The sequence below is a fragment of the Tachypleus tridentatus genome, chromosome 9 (assembly GCF_004210375.1).
Source record: "Tachypleus tridentatus isolate NWPU-2018 chromosome 9, ASM421037v1, whole genome shotgun sequence".
Lineage (NCBI taxonomy): Eukaryota > Metazoa > Arthropoda > Merostomata > Xiphosura > Limulidae > Tachypleus > Tachypleus tridentatus.
Window position 1 is genome coordinate 42,853,261 of NC_134833.1, and position 25,954 is coordinate 42,879,214.

At 32.6% G+C, this 25,954-nt stretch overlaps 1 protein-coding gene across 13 annotated transcripts in view; it reads left to right on the forward strand.

Annotated features, from left to right (window-relative positions):
- Positions 1 to 20,225, forward strand: part of LOC143225147 (lysosomal proton-coupled steroid conjugate and bile acid symporter SLC46A3-like) — a 43,756-nt gene extending 23,531 nt beyond the window's left edge. For 8 of the 13 annotated variants that reach the window (XM_076454029.1, XM_076454024.1, XM_076454030.1 and 5 more), the window contains exons 5-6: positions 4,587 to 4,743; positions 17,962 to 20,225. In XM_076454029.1, the coding sequence (XP_076310144.1) occupies positions 4,587 to 4,743; positions 17,962 to 18,037 (233 nt within the window). In that variant the 3' untranslated portion in view covers positions 18,038 to 20,225. Of the gene's footprint in view, positions 1 to 4,586; positions 4,744 to 5,319; positions 5,396 to 6,394; positions 6,498 to 17,961 lie in introns of those variants that run through there. The other 5 variants (XM_076454032.1, XM_076454034.1, XR_013013639.1 and 2 more) reach the window with 4 other exon arrangements.
- The last annotated feature ends 5,729 nt before the right edge of the window (positions 20,226 to 25,954 follow it).

Consider the following 25,954-nt stretch of genomic DNA (forward strand, 5'->3'; position numbering starts at 1 on the left):
ATAAACAGGGGATCTTGACCCTTCATAGAGTTTATACATTTACCTGTTGTTTATTAAAATATTTCCTTGTACCCTCAATTACTATCAAGTGTGCTCCTTTGAGAGTTTCTTGTAGGTTCCTCCTTTCTTTCCACCTCTTCTGGATCTGGATCTCTTCACCAATGCTTCTCCAGGCCTAAGATGGTATGTTGAATCCAACAGTTTTTCAGGTTACTTTTTGAGTTTTTGATTTTGTCTCCCATAAGTACCTAGACATACATGGTGGGATTTAAGACTAGTCTTCAGTTGCCTGGCTTTTCTGAACTATATACAACTTTTTCACCCAGCGATCTTTCATTGAATACAATTTTTTTGTCACACATTTCAGGTACTCAGATATGTTTGACACAGGTATTTCTCATAGTCTTTCTTTTTTCTTTTTTTTTTTCAGAAAGGTTCTGTACTTTAATTCTGATACAGTATTTAAACCATTACCTTAGTTTATGGGAGATGTCCATCTTTGTTTTTTGCTATTGTGTTATCTGCTCTGACTGACCCTGACTTACCTTGTAACAAATGTTTTCTGTGTCTAATCAGGGCTGTTTGTTACTGCTTTATAAAATGGAATCTTCTTGGGGTAATTGGCCATCAGTTATTTATATCTTATGATGAGTTTTGCTTCTTGACTCTTCCTCCATCCAAATTAATGAATTTGTTTGTGCAACTGAACTACCTTGTTTATCACAATGGTTCCAACCACCTTCACCTTTATCCTTTTGACATAATTGTGTCAAAGTGTTCCTGTCCTGACAAGTTTGTAAAGTTACACTCAAAATATAATCAAACTACTTTATGATCAATGTGTATTAATAAGTTTAGCATCAAAATGTGGTTTATAGTTCAAATTTTAATATTATCTAAAGTTTTAGGTTTTTAATTTTAAAAGGATATAAATAAATTTTCATTTTTCATTTTGTGTATCATGTGACATTACTTGAAACTATCCATTTTCTGCTACCACATTATGGCCTTATAACCTTCCATATAATTTTCTGCTTATGCATATTCCCAATCTTAACTGTCAGTTTGTAGAGGGAAATTTTTTTTGTTTCACAAAGATTTAACCAATAAAGAGAAGGTAACATACTATGACCCCCCTTCCCCATAGCATCCTGCTTTCATAAACAGTCATAAATTCTCTCTGATGTTTGTTCCTGTACAACTTGTAAGCAGTATAAAGTGAAGTATTCACTTACCTGACATCTGTGTGGTCATTTTCTTTTTGTAGCACTGTTAGAGCTCTGCTTGACCAGGTATTGAAAATTATTTTAAACGTTTTCTTAGATAGAAAACCAGATAAATTATTTTTAGGACATTCTTTTTTATATGCATGGAAATATTTTATATTATAAATTGGATATTTGAATTTTAAAAAAAATCAATTCTAAGAGTACATTATCATTACTCTGAATTAAACTAAACTTTGCAAAAGTTATATTTGATTGAATGAGTGCAAAACCTTGAAGATAATATTTTGAATGCAAGTACTATTTATTTGCTACTACAAAAAGTAACTAAAATGAAGAAACTATGAACTTATAATTACTTTTAAATGAAATAAAATACTTATGATCAATGGTAGCATACACTAAGTGCAAGTGTGGTTGTATAATTTGATACAAATGTACTAGTAACTGGATCTGTTGTTCACATAAAGCTGTTAGGTGTAATAAAATAGCTATCACTATGGTGTAAGAAGGTCAAAATGCAAATGTAAATAAAAAAATAAGTGAAAAGTTTGTTGGTTTAAACTATAAAAACAAATAGACTGTTATTGTCTGTTACAATGTGTAAACATTCTAGAACAGGGGTTCCCAACCTTTTGGCACTCATGACTTGAAAATGTAATTGATGAAATAAAATTAATGTTATCCCAAGCTACTTCTAGCAAGGCTACGCTGACTCCCCTGCCAAGGCTTTGCGACTCCCCTGCCAAGGCTTTGCGACCCCCCTGCCAAGGCTTCGCGACCCACCGGTTGGGAACCCCTGTTCTAGAATGAAAGAAATGCAATTTAGATTGATTTTATATTTTTTTGTAGTGTGTATGAGGCTCAAACAAATGGACTGATTCTGTATAGTGGTAGGGTAGAGAAAATAACATAAAATATAAAGTTTTATATAAAAAAATGATATTCATTTACGAGTTTCTAAAAGTTATGGAAATTGAATTTGAAATTATACAATGAAAAAAATATTTTAATTCTTAACGTACATCTCCTTGCACTTAAGCTAGTCAGTCTCTGGCTACATAAATTCACAAACAAATCTCTTGTAAAAATACTTAATTTAAAATAAGATTTTCTGTTTAGAAAGGTGTTTGGAATATTTACCAAAAGCTTGTTAAATTTCATGAAGTTGCACTTATCTGTCAGTTGTACAATTGTTTAAAGGTCAGTAATTTTGACTGACCTTGTGTCAGAGTAATGCATGGATTCAAAGTTGCATCTCATTACATTTGCCATTTTGTGATGTTTTTGGTTTCCTGGTCTCTGTACCCATTAGCAGATATTTTATAAGCTGGCATAGGAATAAATCTATGTACTTTTTTGCTATTTTACCTTCATCAAATATTTATATCTTCAGTTTCAGGATCCCGTTTGCCATATGGCTATTCTCCAGGCTCAGTGGAATCTGTCTCTTATGAATACTTTTGTATATTCTGTCTAATAGTCATTGTTAAACATTTTCAGGAGTCTGAGATTATGAGTAATTTCAACTTCAAAACAAGGAAAATACAATAATTAAATATTGATCATTTTTATATATCAAGAATCTGTATATGTACTGATTTGTCCATTCAGGACTCTTGCATTCTCTTTAACTTCTGTGTTTGCTTAAGGCAATCCAATGATTCTTGTATTGCTCGCTACTCCTCTTCACAAATCTAGGGATGTCTGTTTTTTTGAGGAAATGAAAAAATTAATAATATTAAAATAGTATAAATAATGGTCTTTGTTTATTTGAGATTGTGCCTGCATTTGTTTGATTGGGACTCTGTTCTCACACATGCTTTGTTTGCCTTAGACAAAAATTCTACCCTCACTGCTGGAGCTTCATGAGATGTTGCCTTTTGAAAGTGGACAAAGGGTTCCATTTGGCAGGTACCTATCCCACCTCCATGTGCATGGCATTAAAGAGATAAGAAATGGGACTATCATTACTGGTACATGTCTCAGCTTCAACCAGGATGGAGATAATCTATATTTTAATCCCATTTTTTTCTTCTTTTTTGTACTTCAATGTTCCGTTTTCAGTTTCCTCATATTGTTGAGCCCGTCATCTGTTGACTCCTTTTGATCTTTCTTCACTTCTCCCTGCCCACTAACTTAGCCAGTGGTGTGACTCACTAGCCACTTTCATTATAGGTGAAGATATGTTACTGACTCCTTCTGGATTATGTCTTTTTGTGATAGTTTTCTGTGCTGCTTCCCTGGGAACCTTCCATTACAAGAGCAGGACAGAATATTCCTCCTATCTACTAATGCCAACACTTCTGTACCATTGTTAGCTTCAAAGACTCTAAACCAATACAACATACAAAGCCTACCCCTTTTTCTGAACTAAAGGCTTCATGGATAGAGAGGTACCCTGCTGAGAAGTATGCTTTCTTTCTGAGTGTCATTTAAGCCCATTTTTTTTATGAGGCTGGACTGCTTCACTCATTGTCATCTCAAGTTTATTTTCTGTTTCCAGAGTTTACCTCAACTAGGTACATTTTCTTGTAATCTAGATTATTATTTTTTTGCCTTGTAGTTTAAATTTTTGGTGGTTTTTCTTGTTCATGCATCATTTCCCATGTAATTTACAATGTGGGTATTCTGACTCTCAGTATTTCAGAGAAAGTCTACCTGATAAGTACTTATCTTTTAAATATCTTTCCTTCTGCTTCCACAAAAATAGTTTTTTTCAAAACTGCAATCTTAATAAAATTTAAATTGTTGAGGGAAAGAAGAACTTAGATGGGAAAATGAAGAAATATTTCTAGATGAATGCTTTGCAACACATTTGGGTACATTTCAAAATTTTTATTTACCCGTTTTCTTAACAGCATGAGCTTAAACTCAAGAAGAAAGGACTTTTAGTGTTTCATGTATTTTATGTTTTTAGTATTTTAGTACTTATAAAATTCATTTTAACCTTAAAGTTGAATTTAGTTTTTAAGAAACTTCTACAGCACCTTGCATGTTTATTAAACCATGTTCATTATGCTGTAGTTGATGGACTAGCTTACATATTAAATTATAGTCTTGTATGTTTCAAACCAACTTAAACTATAACATTTTATGATATCACTTTAGAAAATCTATGACTCTCAGGAGGTAACCTGTAATTAATTAACATTTAATGAACTGTTTGACCTTTGATTTGTATAAATTAAAATTAAAGATTATACTAACATTGAATTGGCTTACATTATATAATATAAATTAATTATTTTACATTGTAGTATGCTATACATATTGTTATTTATCCAAAAATACAATATTGAAATAATGTAACATGCAGTAAGTGGATTAAAAAAGTTTAAACATTCTAAATGTTTTTAAGGAAAGTATTCTCTTTTATGTCTGTTTGTGAAGCTGTAACTCCAATTATTGCTGGGGTGGTCTTTTCCCAAGTTTACAACTATTCACTTGGGATCTTCTTGGGAATTGTATACCTGATGTCTATAGTGTGGCTCCTAGTTCCACTTGCTGTTTTCTTGTAAGTATAAATAAGTTTTGGATAAGTTTCACACTAAAAAAATGTTGTCATTGAAAACTTAACATTTTATACGTTTATTTAGAATTGATTATATGTTTTTTTTTTCAAAAACATTGTGTTACCATTGAAACTGTTTTTTCCATAACTCATTGAGCTCAGGTTGATGGCCACTGTCATACACTTTTGCCCATTACTGCAGTTTTTGTGTGCAAAAGTCAGTCTTAAACGACATCTTAACTAATTTTACATAGACTGTCTAATGTACATCAATTTCCAAGAACATGGTGGACAAAGGGTTAGTATAAACACCAGTTTTATTTTCCATTGTTTGGAAAAATCTCATCTTATAAAATTATTATCATGTTTTGATAGTAAATAGAATCATTCTCTGCTTTACTCTACAGCAACTATAAAGCATAACAAAAAATATTATCTAAATCATGTGGAAAAATGTTTTTATTATTTAATGATTAAGTGTAAATTGGCTATTTCTTATTACAGTACAACTTGCTTTATCCAGTCTTCTTTTCTTGATTTGCAAACTGTTTTTTCTGCTTTTTCTCTTTATTTCACCAGTGTGTGTGTGTATGTCTGAGAAGTAGTGTGTGCCTATTTACAAAAGCAAGATCTTTATCAAGTGTTTAATGTACAGGTGAGTGATATTTGTATGGTTTTGTCAATAGTCTTAGTTTGGGATGGTTGGATGATTAGTATGGGAATGCACTGCTGTTTATGTAGTTTTATACCCTTTATGGGAAAGGTCTTTCCATGTAAAATATATTGGCAGTGGTTATTTTGATATTGTGCAGTGAGACTTGTGTGTATTTGCTGTTTCAGAGTTGATAAAAACAGCTAAAATAGTTTGAAGAAAATAAGATACATGTTTTAAATGTAAACCATTGTTTTGTTCAATGTTGTCTTGGATATTCCCAGATGACAGTTAAAAACATGTACATCAGAATGATTATTGTACATTACACCTACTGAACAATGTAGCTGTTTCATGAGTGAAGCTGTTGATTTTTTATGTTAATATCATCCTTTTCTTTTGGAAAATGATCTTTAGATACAAAGAGTATAAATTATTTTAGTTAATTTTACATGTTTAAAAGCAAGAGAAGTAGAGAGAGAGAGAGAATGAAAATGTTCTATTAGTGTAACAATAGTTTACATTTTAGGTTTTATCACTTAGAAATTGTACAATCCCAGTAATTGTTCTTGAATGTAGACCAAGAATATTTACATATTGAATATTCATTGAACAAGAGTGAAGATAATTTGTTACTTGATTTAAATGTAAATGACATTTGGCTTCTCTAAATCAACTGATTTTATAGCATTAAAGACCTCAAGATATATGATAGATATAATAATGGCTTGTAAATGATTACATAGAAGTTCATTAATTATTTTGTTGATTACAGTTTAAAGGAATTCAGCTTATACTGTGAAATAGGATTTAGTGTATATCATCCCAATCTTTTGATTTTTTACTGTTACAAGTTATAAATATAGTTGATTTCTTTCTTTATAGATGTTACAACTATTACAAATAGAAACAAAAGTGTGAAAACATATTTTAAAACAGTTAATGGTTTTTAAAGGAGTGTGATCAGAATCACGACAAATAATCAAATTTGTTACTTTTCAGTGCACCTGGTTTGAACAACCAAAAACTGTTAAGAGAGTATCTGGAACTTTTATTATAAATAAGTTAGCAGGAACAACAGAAATTGGATTCACATCTCTAACACATGAGCATATTCAAAATTAAGATAGAATTGAATGGCCTATTTCAACCCCTGTTTATTTTTTATCTGGTTTAATTAATATATTTGAAATTTTCAAATACTTTCTATTTATTGGTTATCTTAATATTTTACTTCAAAAACGTGATGGCATTGCTGTATTAAATGGTCAGGAATCTGTCTTGAACAAACTATACAGGCTTCATATGTGACACTATGTTGCTGCATTATCTATACAAGTCATTCTTATCAAGTGTAGTTAACTCTGAGTATGTATTTTATTGTAACATGTAAAGGAAAGATGATAATGCACTCCAGCTTCTCCATATAGTGGATGTTTTTTTTTTCTTTAGTTTAATATTTCTAGGTCTGAAGCAATTTTTGCACATACATATGGCAAAACAATCAGCAGCCATGACAGTTTACATTGATTGCCAACTTTTTAACTCTAGGAATTTTGTGATTCATGTGAAATTAAGGAGAATAATGGAGTGGAGGAATAATGTAGTTTTTCAACCAACAGATAAGTAGAATGCTGGTGGGGCAAATTTGACTAATGTTGCTCTTTTCATATTCCCAACATACACTGTTTATAAGTGACAAAATATCAGAATATACAGCTAAAATAAATAAGTACAGGTTATGAGATTATAGAGAATGAATAAAAGGAAATTTGTTTGTATGTCATCTATGGTGATACCTAACTATCGAAATTTTTTCAATTATAGTAGATTCTTGATTTGTTTTAGGGGAGGCAGGAAAGTGCATTTTCAAAGTGACAAGTTGAGAGAAAGTTATATCGAACATTATCAAAAAAATGAAAAGAGTATAAAAATAATTGAACTTTTGATAGTTATTGTAAAGTGAAATGTGAATATTTTTAAATTTTAAGGCATAATATTTCTGCTAATCTATTGAAAAGATATGTGTCACTATGCCCTAGACTTGGCTGGGGACCTGAGCCTCTCAGACTCGTGACTTTTTCAACCTTTTATCTCCTTGCCTATTATTATGATTGAATTATAATAAATTCTGCATGTACATTGTGGAAATGGTAACAAGTATCATAGTAAAATAGATATAGGACCTTACCTTATGGGTATACGATTATCAATGCTCTTAAGTTTTGTATGTGAAATAAAACTACAATACTTAAACATTTAAAACAGATTTTGGGAGATCAAGTCAACCACTTCCCATAGCTAAAAATTACCATTCATCATTTGCAATACAGAGGAGATATAGTGAGTTATTACAAATACTAAACCATTTAAGTAACTGAAATTATAATATGTTTATGTAAAAATGGAAGAATGTTACTAGTAAGTAAAATAATATACATTTAAAAAATACACTGTCAGAATTTATCAGACCAGAACCACTACTTGTTTTTGTCTAAATGATCGTAAATATCAGATGTTACAGTTCTTTGTAATTCAAATTCATTAATATTTTTGTTATTCAACCTTGTTAAATTATCAGCATGTCTGTGCATGTACAATAAAGATAAATTTAACAGGTCCCTCACGAGCCACTGGGAGACATTTTTGTTGAAAACAAAACAACCCAACCCAGTTTTTCTTCATTTGAACTGAAAAATTTTGGACATTTTTTTATGGGCTAAAAAGAAGGTATTTCCTACATTATTTTTGCACTGGGGTTGCAAAATGTGATTTGAAGTGGTATTGTGACTGAACCCTGTCAGTGCATCATGAGCTTAACAACCAAGCACAAATCATGAAAGTCTCCAAATGACATGAAGAGGTAGTCAGGAACCATTTAGAACAACCTTGGTAGATATTGTGCAGCAAGCTAAGTACCATATTATGCCTGTAACTGCTTGCAAAGTGCTACTATCTGCTCATCCTACTGTTGACCATCATAATACTTTGATATTCCCGACCAGATTGCAGGTGAAGTTGTTCATATCTTAATTTCAAGCTAAACATAAGAATGTGATAGCAGAAGCATGAAAGGTTGGCAATTGCTTATTTAATGATGTTGAAAATATCAGTAGATCTCAATACTAGCTGGTAGGGATACTTGAAGATGCTCTATTTCTCTTTAAAATTTATCAATTAACAAAGGAAAACTTGTCTCAGAAGATACATCCAAAACCACCCTCTTTGAGAGTTTCCAGATTTATCTTCAGTTTAGACAATTTTAGTTCTCAAATAGGATGGTTGGCTTGTGAAATGTGTTGCCTTCAGATGTTGTGGTGGCAGTAAAATTGAGTGAGTTTAAAAGAAAGCTTGATAGATATATGGATGGTAAGGTTGGCTTTATTTTTTAAATATTTTTGGTTTGACCTAGAGGATGGGATAGTCAAGATGGACCAACAGGTTTTTTGTTGTCCCTGAATATTATGTTATGTTAATTGTGTTCTAAAGTAATTTCATTAAACTGTATGGACTTTGACAAAGAAGCAATAATTATTTAAAGCTCAGGATATGACCATGGGAACCAAGAGTTATAAAGTTAATTTTAACATGATTTGTAATAAAAAAAAAACATGAAGAATAATTTGGCTCTAGTCAGATTGTGTTCTAAAGTAATTGAATCAGCCTATATGGACTTTGATAAAAAGAAGAAAAAAAAGACAATTATTTAAAACTTTGGATACAGTTGTGATAATCAACAGTGTAATGAACATTTGTGTGTGTGTGTCTATATATATTTCTTGTTTTAAAATATTTTAAAATATGTAGACTCTGTGCAGTTTGTTTATTGTTGAAATTTGTTGCCAACAAGTCACAGATGCCTACTGTAGAAAATTCAGCTCATACAGAAAACCTGACAGTGATGAGCCAGCTAGGATCTACAGTGATAAATGGTGGTAGAAGTTCACATAAACAGCAGAAGCAAATAGCTGTAATGGTGGTGAAAATATTGTAAGGGTCACAACCACAATATATAACCATGTCAACTGATTTTTAAAAGTATAATAGAGAGGGTCAAGTGACTTGGACTCAAAGATGGCAATGTATGAGAGTTTGTTAAACAACAAGAGTTAGAGAAAGAAGAACACAAGCAGAGAAGAGAAGAAGAAAGACTGAAAGAAGACATTTAATATGATATACTATTAGAGAGAGAAGAAACTGGAAAAAGAAAGCATAAAAGAACAAACTTGGATTGCCAAACTTGCCCAACAGAAAGAATGGACACCTAAGAATGGCAATGGGATCAGGACAAGCTAACTCAAGCTGCCCAAATTTGATGAACAGAAAACAACGTAGTTGCCTCTTCAGAGAGGTATGAAAGATTCACCCAAAGCCAGAAGTTGATCCAAGGGGACTGGGCAGTCTGTCTCAATCTACATCTCACAGGAAAAAGCCTAAAATTGTAAGTGGACATGATGTCACAAAATGCTCTGGACTATATTTTAAAAGGGCATTGCTGAAATGCTGTGAACTTACCCAAGAAGGTTGTTTTCCAGAAGTTCAGAAATGTCAAACTTGACATTGAAGAAACTGTTTCAGTTTGTGGCACATCTATGGCAATATTTAACTACTTGGACTGACATGGCCAAGTGTGAAGATAGTTTTAAAGTACTGATAGATTTACTAATATGTAAACAGTTCATGATCATATGTTCCACTTCCACTGATATGTCACAGTTTCTAAAAGAGAGAGCACCAAAAGATATGGACATGATGATCTAACTGGTAGAACAGCATATGGAACCCCAAGGAGAGAGCATAACTAGTATGTACAAGAATAACCAAAGTCAAAGTCAAAACCAGGTATGGCTTACCAGAAGCAGGTTGCCACAAAAGGTGACAAAAATCAACAAGCAAAAGGGAGAACAGCTATGCTTGTTATAAAATGGGGCACGTTGCAAGTTTGTGTAGGTCTGTCACAAACAGGCATGCGTAGAAATCTCAACATAAAGCTCTGGAGCTACCTACAAAGATGATGCTGACAAGAAACAAGATGGATGCTGCAGCCAAAAGAAACAAAATAAAAACAGTTATTCAGCTTCATCACAAGAAGAAAGTGGTATTATCATAGTTAAGCAGTGCATGATTGGTCAGCTCAGGTTAGTAAATTGGTCAACACTGCCAGTAGATGTAGGCTATGTTGGAGACAAAAAGTGAAAGTCCTGTGAAACACTGGCTGCAGCAGTAAGAGCCAGTATTTGATGACCAGATCATGGGCAATGTACATATGTGTGTGCTAATTGATGGAACAGTGAGAAAGTTTCCCATAGTGAGAATAGAGGTGGACACTCCATACTACTGGAAGACCTTGAGGCCATGTGTATGAAGGTGATTGATAGTATACCAGGTAGTGGAAGATTGTGGGAGCTAGACAGAAGGAAGCCTAATGAAGTATCTTCAGTCACCATAAAAGCTTAAGAAGGGGAAGCAAGCAAGACATCAAAACCCTGTAAGTCTTGAAAGGTGACTCCCAAATGTAGGGCTATGGGAATTGAAGGAAACACAGAAGAAAGACCTTTCACTACAGAAACTGTGACACTGCCTGGGAGAAAGTCAAGCACAAAACAACTGAGAAAGGGACTTGCAGAATAAAGGACCAGAAGAGAATGCTGCACCAGATGTATCAAACAGTTCTACTGCAGAAGTTAAATAGATCTCAGTACCAACAGAATACCAGACTCAAGTGATAAGAGTTGACTCATGAGTCAATTGAGGGAGGTCACCTAGGAGCAAAGTAGATGGCAGACAGAATCATTAGCAGCTTCCTTTGGCAGATGTCACATCTCCAGTGACTCCCAGCCTGTCAGTTTGTACAGCAATTGTAAGTAAGCTTTCTAAAAAAAAAACAATTCTTGAGTGGCAGAGAGATCCAGTTTGTCTTACAACTAATGCAAGATGTGTACAGACTTATCAGTACTAGGCAGATCTTTACTGATCCATGTATCATAAGGAGGACGCTGAAGAAGAGGTGCTAGGAGAGATCACATGATGGGTAGCTGCAGTTAGTATTATTTGCTTAGTTAGAAGTCCTACAAGTGAGTATAGGATTGTCACCCTTTGAGATACTGTACAAAAGAACAGTAAAAGGTCTAATGCAGGTATTGAAATAACTGTAGATAGAATAAAGAGTCAAAAGTGAGAAATGCATAAACACATACCAGTAGTTATTAGACCTAAGAAACTCAGTGGAGGAGACTTGTCAGCTTGCTCAAGAAAATGTGTATGCAGCACAAGGCAGTCAGAAACACTTTATGACAAGAAAGCAAAGACAAGATATTTCAAGGTTGGACAGATGGTCTTGCTTCTACTACCCACACGCAACAACAAACTCACCCTGCAGTGAAAAGGATCGTATTTAAGTGTCATACAGATTGCATGAAAATGATTGTGGTATTGTTGTCTGCTTGATCGACTATAGTGCTTATGATTCTGAGTTACCTAACTATATTATAGCTAGAGATACAATTTAAATTGTATTTAGGTTTTTGTATTATTTTTTTTTTTTACATTAAGAAATCTCATAGCTACTGCACATATTTTTTTACAAGAGAAATTTGCAACTCCATTAGATGCAAAATTGACAGTGCAAGGATCATGAAGTAGGTATTTTACCTCTAGAATTACTGGTTATGCATTGTAGCTATCAAGGGAACTGTAGTTTATTGTGGAAACTGTATGAATAAACTTTGTGCATGAACTGAAAACACATTCATACATAGTTTTAAAAAATATTTATAAGTTTTTTCTGGGAGATGTGCTTATTGTTAGACATAAATGACTCAATTCAGATTTTATGTGATTGTTATGATTTGGATAACTTGTATAGCACAAATGTTAAATTTAGTTAATTTTAGAAATGATAGTTTATCACAAGTTTATGTAATTGTTTACAAATCACATTGTGTGTAGTTCAGTAGTTATGAACTGGTGATTTTTATATTACTGAATCATATTACTAGAACCTTCTGAGTTTTTCTCATTGTTTTAATTGAGTATTATTGCATAGTAGCTTCTAGTAGTGTGTAGAATGTTCTAGACATGTGTTGGAGTATACACATGTCAAAAGTTTAGTTCCATAATTAGATCTAGATTGCATGATTATGAATCTAGCCATAAAGTGTATATAGTAGCAATTTTTAAATTAAAGTGATCACAAACTATATTGTAATAAGACAGTAGAAAAGACAATTTGTTTTGTCAATTGTGTTACAAAGTAAGTGAAACAGCCTGTGTAGACTTTGACAGAAAAGTGGATTATTTAACACTTTTGCAATGGGAGCCCATTTAAATACTTTTCTGCACAAATCACTGTGTTACATTATTCAAAAATTTAAATTAATACACTTGGATAAAATAAAACTTCAAATCATAATACACACTGTAATATTAATGTATTTGATATTACACTGTGTATTGTGATTTAAAGTTTTATTTTATCCAAGCTTTTAGATCCTTTATTTCAAAATAAACCTTTAAAAAGCTACTTAAAACTTCATATGTATTGTCACTTGACCAATATGATATGTCTAGATAATTAAATATTTACGTAATATTTTGATTCATTTAATTCAATGTTTTCAGAAGGAAAATTTTTGAAACAAGTACATTTTTTCAACACATGACAGTTGCCATGTCTACATTCAGCAGATTTGTTTGAGATTTTTAGCCATGATATAGGTGTTACATACACATGTGTGTAACCATTAGAAATAATTAATTTTACAGTAAATCTGATAACAGTTATTTTAAAATTGGCATGAGTTATCCTCATGGATTGTGTGAAAATGAATATAGTGTTGTCTGCATGATCAACCATAGAGTTTATGGTTTTGTTTTACATAAATTTATCAGTTAGAGATACAGTTTAAATTGCATTTAGGTCTTAGTATTAAATTTTAGTTAGTTATGTATTAGTTATGTTTCAAAATACACAATTAAAAGGTTTAAAAATTTTGAAATATATATTATACTTTGCATTCATTCTCAGGGGTTATAATATGCTGAATAAATATTTTGCAGTAGGGTTGCTCTTAACTCCCAAAGAAACTGTAATATTCCTCAAGGGCACCATTGAATTGTGTCAAAATGAAAAATAAATGGTGTAAAGGACAAGAAAGGAAAATAAAACATTAAAAATTAACTATATGTGAAAAGGAAAAGACCTGAAGTTACAAAGTTAACAGAAGGAAAATCTTTAAAAATATTCTACAAAAAATTAAGATTATGCAAATGAAATATAAAAAACTATAAGATAAAAAACTATTTTATGTTGAAAATTAAAATCATCTTGCATTCAAGTTGTTAATTTATCAACCAAAAAACTCACAGATGCCAACTATAATGAATTAAGCTCATACATAAAACCTGACAAGCAGTTATAGGCACACAAAGAAGTATTAACTCTTGAACAGCAGGAAAGTTATAGATAGCAGCATCAGTTAATGATTGCTGCCATTTAAGGGTTAATATTAATGATGAAAATAAGAAGGAAAGTTCAGTGGCTTCATCAGGGCTATAACAATGTCTAATATTTATAATAGCATTCAGTTGTTCTCAGTTATTTTAGTTTTGTCACTTTGATGTTTTGTTTGGTATAAATACTTTTCTATATGTGGTTGTAGACAGTGAATTGTAGCTTTAGATGTGACAACATGGGCTTGGACATTCAAATCTGTATTTTGTTTCAGTTTTATTGTTGTTTTGCATGTTGGGGGTGTGATAAGGAGTTAAATTTGATAGATGGTGTGATATCTAAATCTTATGCTACTTGTTTTTTGGGTTTTTTTTACTGGGATGCATATTTCTATTCCTTTATTCTGTTCCTAAGCACTGAACATGTCCAATGTGTTTATTTTTATGTGAAGTTAATGAGATTTGGAACATGGATTTTAATTTACATTTTTCTTCACACTTTAAGCACTTGCTCATGTCACATTTTCTATTACTTTTGTGACTAATTTCCTCAAATAAGTTATAAAGTTATGATGGATTATGTAGACAGAGGCACGTCACCTGGGGAAAACATGGCAGCCGTTGTGGATTGAATAGTTGGTTCCATTATGCTAACAGGTATTTTAGCTTTATTCCCTTCATCAGGTGCTCTTTTTCCCTGTATTTTTAAAGTAAATGAAGAAGGATGTATTTGATTGTTCCTTCTGCTTAGGCTTGGAGAACTTGTCTTTGTAGAAGAGGAACTTTGCCTTTCTGGCACTTTTTGGCCTTATTTATCAGGTATGCGTCATTCTTTCTTATTTCTCCAGTATTGTATGTTCAGGAAACAGTTAATATTTTGTGTCTTTGTCTTTTGTTTCAATAACTGCTGACAATCTTTCAGCAACATTTTTAATGAATAAATTTTGGAATTTTACTCCAAATGTGTAAAATACTCTCTCATAAAGTTTTTTTTGGAAGTAACTTTTGATTTGTCAAGTTTTTTATCTATCAAATCCCAGCTCTGCCCAGTTTGGTTGAGATTTGGGCTTTGTGGGATCATTGCATCATTTGAATGACTCTAGCAACTTCTTTCTTTGCTAGATAATTTCTGCATGTGTTGGATGAGTGTTTTGGGTCATTAACTTCTTGGTAGTAGAATCCTTTTCCAATAATACACAAACTACTGGGTATACCATGATGGATCAGTTTCTGATGGTACTTGTGCTGGTCCATTATTCCACCTATGTTGCAAATATTGCCTGTTGTCTCAGTAGAAAACATCATACTGCCTCCTCCATAATTTGTGGCAGATGCTATGTATTGTGGTAATTATTTTTCACTTTCTACTGAATATGCAACCTAAGCTTAGAACCAAGTATTTCAAACTTGAATTAATCTGTCCAGAACACCCCTTTCCTATAATCAACAGTCCAGATTTGTAAGTTTTAGTAAATTTCAGTCTATTGACAATATTTGAAGTTGGAAGGAAAGGATTTTCAACTGCTGTATGAACAAATATTCCATTATCATTGAGTCTTCATACTCCAGATGTGGACACTTTTCTATCATTTGGTACATGGTCATGCTTGAGATCAGAAGCAGTCTGCCTTCTGTCCCAAAGGCTGTGTAAACAAAGATACTTAAAATCAGTATCACTGAGTGTTAATTGTTCGGTCTCTTCCTTTCCTATTTCAAAGTTTACCTGTCTTGGTCTCACAATCTAAGGTGCATTTGAAGGTGTTTGGGGAGCATTTCAAGTCTGCAGCAATTTGTCAGCTTCCAACCAGCATCATATGAAGCATTATGCAAATTTTCTGCTCTGCTGACAATTCTCTACATCTTTTGAGATGTGGCATGGCAACAAAATATAATATATAGTGTTGGACACTGTTTTATTCAAAGTTTATTTGTGGAGTGCTATTAATTTAAACTAGTATGTACCACTATCATATGCTAGCTCCTTACTAGCTTCTTTGTATATAGTTAGGACACTGCATGGGGTAGCATAACAGTTATTTCAGACCTTAAATGTGATTAGTATGTTCATTCAAGCACAAACCATATGTCACGTCCTTGGTACAACTATATGGGAATTCCAAAGAATAAGTATTCTCACCCGAGCTCATTCAGTTGTCAATAGGGATCAGTGAAGCATAGTGTTGAAATTTACATTTTATAATGGCATAGAAGAATTAGCCCCATAAAATATAAAGAATGACAGTATATTCTCTTGTCCTAACACTTTTGCACAGTAGTGTATGTTTCTTGTTGTTCACATCTTTATGTTCGTGACTTATCGCATACTCTTTTCATCATCCCTGATGTCAGAAAAACGTAGGTTCAAGAAGTCCTTGTACCAAATGACAAAAACCCTATAGTATGAGCACTTTTGAGAGGTGAATCTTTCTTCTTCAGGGGAAAACTGGGAATAAAGTTTACTCATAAAGAAGAAATGTCCATCTTTCAAAAGTGCTTGGGTTATAGGGATTTTATCACTTTTCATCATCCCTGTATTCTTACTTCATCCATCCATTTTTTTCTTCCTTAGTCTTCTGTTGTTTGTTGGGGAAACTTCTATTACACTTTGCTTGTTATGATCCAAACATGATTTCATGTGATTGCTATTCCTCCTGGGACAAATCTTATTTTGTCTTTATTGGTATGGTCTGCCATATTTCTAGTCTCCTTTTCTTTACAGATTGTTGTTTGCAAATGGTCTTCCTTTCTTCCATCAGATTCACTATGTGTAATTTTCTTGCTACTTGTTTTCAAGTGCTACTGGACAAGATCATTTAGGTTAATATATGGCCTACCTTACTTAATATTGTCACCTATTCTTTTCACTATCTTGCTGTCTTATCTTCCAGGGGTCATTGCCTGCCTCAGTTTTCACTCCTACAGTTTGTCCATTCCCCTTTGGTTTATAGCATATTTTTTCTTGATCGTACCAGGTAGCTGGTAGTGCCTCCCAAGGTACACTTATTTTCCTGCATTCCACATCAACCAGGATAATGGAAAGCACTCATACTCTCTGTCCTGGTTCCATATATACTCACTGTTTAGGTGAAGTATTCCACATCACTTGAGGTATCCTTGTGGTCTGTAGTGGTAAACTGTATCAGTAAAGCAAGAGAAGACATAATTTCACTAAAGAAAAACATAACACTGTGGGTAGTAACTCAAATAAGGCTCGGCATGGCCAGGCAGTTAGGGCGCTCAACTCGTTATCTGAGAGTCTCTGGTTTGAATCCCTGTCACACCACACATGCCTACCCTTTCAGCTATGAGCATTATAATGTTATGGTCATTCCCACTATTTGTTGGTAAAAGAGTAGCCCAAGAGTTGGCAGTGGGTGATGATGACTAGCTGCCTTCCCTCTAGTCTTACAGTGCTAAATTAGAGATGACTAGTGCAGATAGCCTTCATGGAGCTTTGGTCAAACTTCAAAAACAAACAAACGAGTAACTCAAATAGTTCAGCATTCTCTGTCTCACTGTAGAGTAAATTTATGAAGGTTTGAATATGCTTAATTAAAAATGGATCAGCTGTCCTCCATATAGGCAACTGGTGAAATCATGGAACTATATTTTGCACAATCAAAACCTCTTGTGTTAATTTCCTGTATAATTGTTTACTAGATGAATGATGAAAAATATTTAGTTTATAGAAAGAAAATATGTATTTAGCTTCAAAGAAAAGCAGATAGTTGATATATTAGACAAATAAATTTTCATGGTCTTACCAACAAAAGATAAGAGAATGAATATTTGTTTTGTTTTTTCATTGTTTCATTCACAGTACATTGAGACTATGTTCTGGTTTAATATATTTCATCACTGGTTACATTCAGGTTTTAATGTAGCGATCAGAGATTCATGACATACGATTACTGAAACATTTAGGTTACATGAGTGATGGAAGAAGGAACTTGAAGACCTAGACACTTGTCTTTGTATGTTTATTATAAATAATTGACAGCCATCTATACTATTTTTTGTTTTTTTATGTTTAATTGTTACTTGAAGAAATATACCTAACGTTTGAGAAAAATGTTGTTTCTGTTAATACAATATTTATTTTATATTCTCTTTTACAGGTGGCTACTGTATCAAGAACCAGTCCAAATTGAGTTTGAACCAATAAATACCAGTTCAGACATAGTCGATGAATAGTCTAATGTATAAGAAACTGTTTAATGCAATGAGAACAAAATGATATTATTGAAGTTTTAAGTGTTCATAATATTTGTGAAGGTATTTTTTTTGTTAGATCTCAAGAAGCAATTCTAGTTTTTGGAAAAAATGTTCTTAATTAAACAAGTATAGAAATATAATTATTGTTTTAACTTCAAGTAAATACAAAGAGATATTACATGTCATGAAAGTTACTGAAATAAAGAACACTGATACAGCTTTAACTTTAGTAGGAAAGTCCAGTCTAATTTTATAGTGATAAAATTTTTGAAAACAATGTCTTAACAATAGATATTGGTACTTTTCTATGTATTTTTATTGAACTTTTAACATTTATTCAAAGTACATTTTTCATTCCTTTAGTAGAAACTAGTTTTTATTTCACCTGTTCAATGGACAGGTATGTGTGTGTGTGTTTCTTTCTTATAGCAAAGCCTCAATGTACAGGTATTTCAGCTAGTGGTATATAAACATCGTCTTTATATACCTAAAACTAAATTATGCTTTCCTTTCCGACTTTTATTTGTCTGAATTCCTAGCACATAAAACCCATATGTCACACCCTCATATCATATATTATCTTTCAAACACAAAATTCTTAGAGGCATTTGCAATTGGATTATTTATGACCAATAGAAAAAGAAAATTTTGTTACTGAACTTTTTACAAGTCTAGTTTATTCCGACAACAGGCTTTGAGTTATTTGGCCTCGTTCTCATTATTTGCCATTATGCAACCAAATAATGGAATATTTTTAGCCCATTTAAAGCTAGTTTAAATTGTAGCAGTTTTAAGTGTCAATAACATTTTGTACCATAAATTGCACATTTGAAATGAATATTTTCTTCACAACAAATATAGTCACAAAAAACAGGGTTAAAATACTTCTTTTTGTCAACTACAAAACACAAACGGAAGAGGTACCTAGTTTTTTATCTATATTTTTTGTTTGTAATAACAGTAACTAAAATGTAAAAATTAGATTTGTATGCAGTCAGGTAAGGAAACATAAAATTGAAAAGTTCATTAAAACAAATGCTCATGACAGCATGAGTACATTGTGAGGAGTAATTTTACAAGTCCTATGGAACTGTAAGTTATAACTTGAAGCTTTGTTTACACAAAGGTCATTGTGACAGAGGACTTTCTTGTACTCTGAAAATCTGTAAATGCAGATTTAATGCAATAGAAATTAATGAAACTAAATTTGTAAAGGCTGTTAGCTTGGGCTGTAAAAATGAAATGTGTAACTATTTATTGCAATAGGTTGTCATTCCAGAAAGAAAAATAAAGATAATTTAGATTTATTTTTCAACTTTTCATTTTACACTAAATTGTTGAATTTTTGCCACAATTAGTGTTAGGAAAGAAAAAATAACAGGTAAAATATGAAACACGTTGATGTCCATTTGAGAGGTCAGAGGTTACGAATGCAAAATATGAAACTTGAAATATAAAGCATCTGTAATATTAAAGTTATGGTCTATGTCAAACTGACTCGGTATATTCAGACAAATGTTTATTGAAAATACTTTATTAAAAACCTGTTGCTGTTTTTTGTATGCAACAACAAATTTGTAATATTTACTAGATGTTTGCCAAATTTCATTGAGGTACACATAGTATATACTAAATTATAGTATAGATCGCTAAATACAACTTTTTTGAAAATGGAGAATACTACAATGCACAAATGCCACCTTTCACGTAGGGTTAAGTACTTTTTTTTTTTTTTTTTGACAACATTAAATGCCCTAGTGAATTCCAGTCATATCTAGTAAGGTAAGTAGTAATAATTAAAAGTAGTATTACCCTTTAATTTTAAAAACACGGATGGGAACTGAGCAATACTTGACATATATAATGATGGCTTGAATCTATCTTTTAAATAAATGTGTACATAATATACCACTAATTAGACGTGTATAAGTAACATAAGTTGTGTCAAATTCAGAGCCACCAAAAGAAGTGTAATTTGTGCATTTATTTATCAAAATAAAGTTTTAAATACATTTAATTGGAATTAGCCGGTCAATTAGTAATAGCTGAGAACATTCTAGGTCACTTCTGTTAACAAGCCTAAGCTTGTAAGAATGATTTGATAACTTGCAGAATGTATATGCACCCTTGTGCTTGTAGAAATAAAGAGGTGCAATACCATACCATATTTTGTTGGTCATCTTGTGAATTCGTTGATTTAAATGACTGTGAAGCATACTTTTGATTATCGAGTAATGGGTATAAATACACGAGTTATGTTACTTGTTAGGGCAGTACTTCCTAACAATAATAAATAAAACTACAATAAAAATTAGATCCTCCCAGTTGTAAGTATTGTAAGAAAGCATATTTTCCCAGTAACCACCTGAAAAAATGACGTACTGAAATTAAAATGTTTTAAAATAAGTATTAATACATCAATGGGAAACAGTAGGCCTACATACGCATCAGAGCCAAAGTGATGAGTAAATATTTAAATTAATAAGCCATTTGAATGCATTCTGTACACCCAATAAAAATAGTATTTTGAAAGTACTAACTGATCAAAGTCATCATTACTAAGAATTAACTTCCATTGTTCAAAATCCAAGATGGGAAGATGCATTGTATTTATGACAAAGTAGCAAAATCATACTTGGGAGTAACTAAGTAAAGGAGATATACCACCAGAAGGGCACTGACTTGGAAATGTTCCTCAATATTATGTAATTTTTATGTCTTCACACTCAGCACTCATTCGGTAAGGTTTCTAAATGTGCATTTTTTATTGTCTTTGAGTAATCGAACGTAAGATAAAACGTTCTGTTGGTATGAGCTATATTTTTTGAAAACCTCAGCGTTGGGACTTCATTTAACCAGTGGCGGCACCAGGATATTTTCGTTGGGAGAGGGCTAAGGTAAACTGTGGAGGGACTTCCCAAAATGCCATCAATATGAAGTATAGATGATAAATTATAATAATGTCACTATCAGACTAATTATATTTCATCATGTTCGAATCTCTGTCGGTGTTTGGGTAAGAAAAGTTCATACCCTGGAGGGTCAGATTCTCTATGACCTCTTCCTCCTCCCCGTACTTATATTCTTGTCGGATTGGTATTTATAATTGTATAACTGGATATTATTTTGATCCTTTTCAGGGCAATGTCTATATATTGTGGCTCATATATAGTGATTATTTTATTCTGTCAGCAGAATGTCAAGTTTGTTGGTGGCATTTTTTTATTGTTTAATACATATATATATGTGTATAAATATATATATTTTTTTATTATTATTATTATTTTATATATATTTTTATTTATTTTTTATTCAAAATATAAATTAACTGGGGAGAGATATTTAGGACTAGTTTCATCATGTATGAGGTACCTGTCTAGTTCGCATAGTAGTTCGTTTTTCATCCAATTCTTATTAAAGTACATTATTGTACTATGTAGGAGTCTATCTGGTATGGCTGGTATGTTCGAGTATTTGTGAATGAACTGGGATGATATAGTTCTTGGAACTCTGTATGCAGTTGTGAGGAGTGTGTTTTGGATTGTTTGTAGTTTGGTTTTAATTATTGCTTACAGTTATCCATGCTGGAGCTGCATAATCTATTACAGGTCTAATATATGTTTTATAGATTTTTAGTATGTTATCTGTAGATGCTCCACTGTTTTTACCAGTTAGACTCCTAGCATAGTTAGTTCTTCGCCAGACATTACTTTTAATTTCGTTCACATGATTGATCCAAGTTAGTTTTGAATCATAGGTCAATGTGTTTTGTCAATTTCGTAAAGACTACGAGTTGTGTTTTTGCTGTGTTTATTTTTATTCTATATTTTTGACAGTATTCACTTATTCTATTTAGTTGTAGTTGTATGTTAGTGGCTGCTATCGTGGGTGTTGCGGCACTTTTCCAGATTGCCACATCATCTGCAAACTGTGAAGAGAATTCATGATTTGGATACCTCAGTGGCATATTGTTTACATACATGATGAAGAGTATAGGGCTAACCACCCCTCCCTGAGGGACACCAGCTTCAGGAGTAAAGTATTCAGAAAATGTTCCTTCAACATTCACTCTACATTTTCTGTTTTACAAAAAGTTAGATAACCAGCGAATAATTCCTCGCGGTAGTTCCATTTCATTCATTCGGAACCTTAGACCATCGTGCCATACAGTGTCGAATGCTTTCTCGATATCAAGGAAGCAAGCGACAATACATTCTTTTTTTATTGAAGCTATCTATTATGGTTTCGGTTAATCTGATTAAGTGATCTGTCGTTTGTCTAAATTTTCTGAATCCATTTTGTTCTTTTGGTAATTTTGATGTTATCTCCAAGAATGTGGAGATTCTTTCAAGAATTTTGCTTATACAGCTGGTCAGGCTGATTGGTCGGTAGCTATTAGGTTTATTCGCTGGCTTTCCTTCTTTATGGAACATTAATACATTTGCAAGCTTCCAAGAAACTGGGATGTATCCTGAGGATAGAGATAAGTTAAAAAGTGAATTTAGGTGGTCAAACAATTTCGGAGTGCCCTTTTTTAGAAGGATAGCTTGTATTTCATCTTCACCTGGTGCTTTGTTTTTGTTATTTATTGCTTCGAGTAGTTATTGAAGGGATATTTCATTTGTTAGTAACGTGCTTGCATAATCTGTATTGGAACTTGTATTTGTATCAGTTATGCTTATTGGAAAAATTGGTTCAAATTGATGTTTATTGTTTAATATGTGATTAGTGACTTTATTGTATAAATATGTATCCATATCTGGATCAGTGTGAGTTTTAAAATATTTTGAAGTTGATCTTTGAAAGCTTCGGCTATTTCTTTATTTGTGTGTGCTATAGTATTATTATGTTCGAGTGCAGGATATTTCTTTGTGTCTGTATTTTCATTGGTGAGTCTTTTAAGATGTGACCAGAATTTTTTCGGGTCAGTTTTATCATTTAGTTTTGAGCAGTAGTAGTCCCATTTATCTTGTTTTAGTTGTTTTATTTGTGTTCTGATGTGATTTCTAATGCTATTTATTTGCGTTTTGGTTTCTCTGTTTCTTGTTATCATGTACTGTCTTCTTAATTGTCTTCGTTTTTTGATTAGATTGATTATTATTTGTGATGAATTTCCATGTGTTGTTTGTTGTTTTGGTATTGTTAACTTGGCTGCTTTCTGAAGGCACTCCGTAATTGTTTGACAGTAGTTATCCATTACAATATGGGTTTTAACATCTTTTATAACTTTATTAGGTAATAGGTTGTCTAATTCCTGTTTGCAATTTTGCCAATTTGCTTTTCTGTAATTAAATTTTTCTTTCCTAAGTGTTATATTTTTATGGGGGGCAAGATCGAAAACACAATATATTGGAAGGTGATCACTGTCAACATCTTTTCCCACTTGAAATTTTATTATTTTTTGGCTCAGATTATATGTACACATGCACAGGTCTAGTATGTCACTGGAGTCAGTGGCATACGCTGTATGTGTCGGGGTGGTGTCATTTAATAAGACTATATTGTTATCATCTATTAATTGTAATAGACTTTTACCATTGTTGTTTGAGCTCCGGCATCCAAAGGTAACATTTTTACTGTTTAAGTCACCCATAACTATGGAGTTTTGGTTGTGGGAAAAGATGTTGCTGAGTAATGCTATATCTAGTTGTTTATTAGGTGAGCAGTAAATTCCTGCTACAGTTACTTTTGTTTTATTTCTTTGCAGAATATCGAAAGTAGCATGTTCGTTGTTACTGCCCAATTTAATTTCTATTACTGATAGCTCCATTTTGTAGAGCAGCATAATGCCTCTGTTTTCATCATTTTTATTTATTCTGTCTTTTCTTATTGTTGAATAATTTGGTATTTTAAATCTATTGTTATTGTATATAAGAGTTTCGCTTACTATTATAATATGGGGATTAGTTTCTTGTATTAGGTCTTCGATCTCATGTTTCTTGGAAGCTATTGCACCTTGAATGTTGATATATACTACTGTGAACATTATGCTGTGAGCATGTAACCAGTAAGTGTTGATATTATGTAGGGTATGTGTGGTATGATGTGTTTTTTTGAGATATTAATCAGTAATTCGAAGCAGTTAGTTGTTTGGTTTGGTTTTGTGTATTCTGTTACAAATTCTGTAAATATGTTTTTGATTATTGTTGTGAAAAGGCTTGTTTTATCTGGTGTGTTAATATTCGTTTCTTGTATGGTGGTGCTGTTTTCTTCTGGCTTTTGTGTTTGTGTTAAGGTGTTCTTATCCTGAGTAATAATGTTCTGTTCTTGCTGTTTGTGGGGTTCTTTTCCTTTTAACATTTCTGCATATGTGGTTTTTGTTGTTTTATTAATTTCTGTTGATATGTATGTTTTTGGTAGTCTGTTTGTGTTTGGTTGATTCTGTTCTGATAGTGTTCTTATCTGATAAATACGTTGTTTTATTTGTTTGTATTTATCACATCCTTTATAATTGGCTGTGTGGGTTTGACCACAGTTACATTTGGGTGTTTCTTTATCTTTTTTACACTGATTGATATGGTGTTCCCCGCCACAGCCGCAGCACCTCGGTGTTGCTAAGCAGGCTGCAGAAACATGTCCATATCTTTGGCAGTTGTAACATTGTGTTACTACAATTGCCGGAATTTTTAGTTGCTCTACTTGGTATTTTTGATACCAAAGCGTTATTCCATTATTTATTAATTTTAGTATGTTGTAACTGTCGTCTATGTCAATACGTATAAGATTCGTGGGTGCCTGTGTTTTCTTTGAGAGTATACGTTCTATATTATTATGTGGATTGCCTTGTACGTCTAAAGCTTGTGTGATTGATTCAAGGTTTATTGTATGGTGAACCCCTCTTACAACAATGGCTTTAGGCTGCGGCTTACTTCCTGGAAGGTGGATTTTAATTTTTCCTGGTTTGAAGGCATCTGCTGGCCACTCCTTCACTAACCTGTTAAGGTCAACAGCGTCTTGTCCTTGAACAAGGACACCGCCTCTGGGCAGACGCTTGATAATAACAATGGTTACGTGCGGCTTGCAGCGTTTAACCTCTGTCGCAAGTAGGGGTTGGTTGTACTGGCCTGGAATACCTTCTCTAATGATTGCGAATTGTGGTGGTTTTGTTTTTTGTGCCATATTGTTACTTATTTTTTGTTGTTTCTATAATGTTTTTTTTTTCATTTAGATGTGACTGTAATAAAGCCTTCTTGGTCTTCTGTGTCTGGTTCACTGTCTGTGGTATTTTTCACAATATTATTTTGACTGTTTTCAGTAGAATTATCAACATCCACGGCGTTTGTTTTTACTTCTATTTCTTTTACTTTGTTAGATATTTTATTATTAATGTTATTTGCAGGGGAAGTTGCCTCTACCTTGGTATTGGTAACAACAACTGCTTCTTCTTCATTTTCGGAATTTTCCGTAGAATTATTTAATTTAATAATTTTTCTTTTGACTTTTCTTCTTTTTCTTACATTATTTTTGTTTGTTTTTTTCAGCTGTACGAAGTTCTTTTTTAGCTATAGTACATAACGCTCATAATGGTGAATTAGTTACATTATTTTTTGATTTGCCACCAACAAGACTTGACTTCTGCATATCTTGATCGGTATCGATATTTTTTTCGTCTGCCACAGTTTGTCCTTGTCTGATTCCGGTCTCCATATTGAAAAAGAATGTATTGTCGCTTGCTTCCTTGATATCGAGAAAGCATTCGACACTGTATGACACGATGGTCTAAGGTTCCGAATGAATGAAATGGAACTACCGCGAGGAATTATTCGCTGGTTATCTAACTTTTTGTAAAACAGAAAATGTAGAGTGAATGTTGAAGGAACATTTTCTGAATACTTTACTCCTGAAGCTGGTGTCCCTCAGGGAGGGGTGGTTAGCCCTATACTCTTCATCATGTAT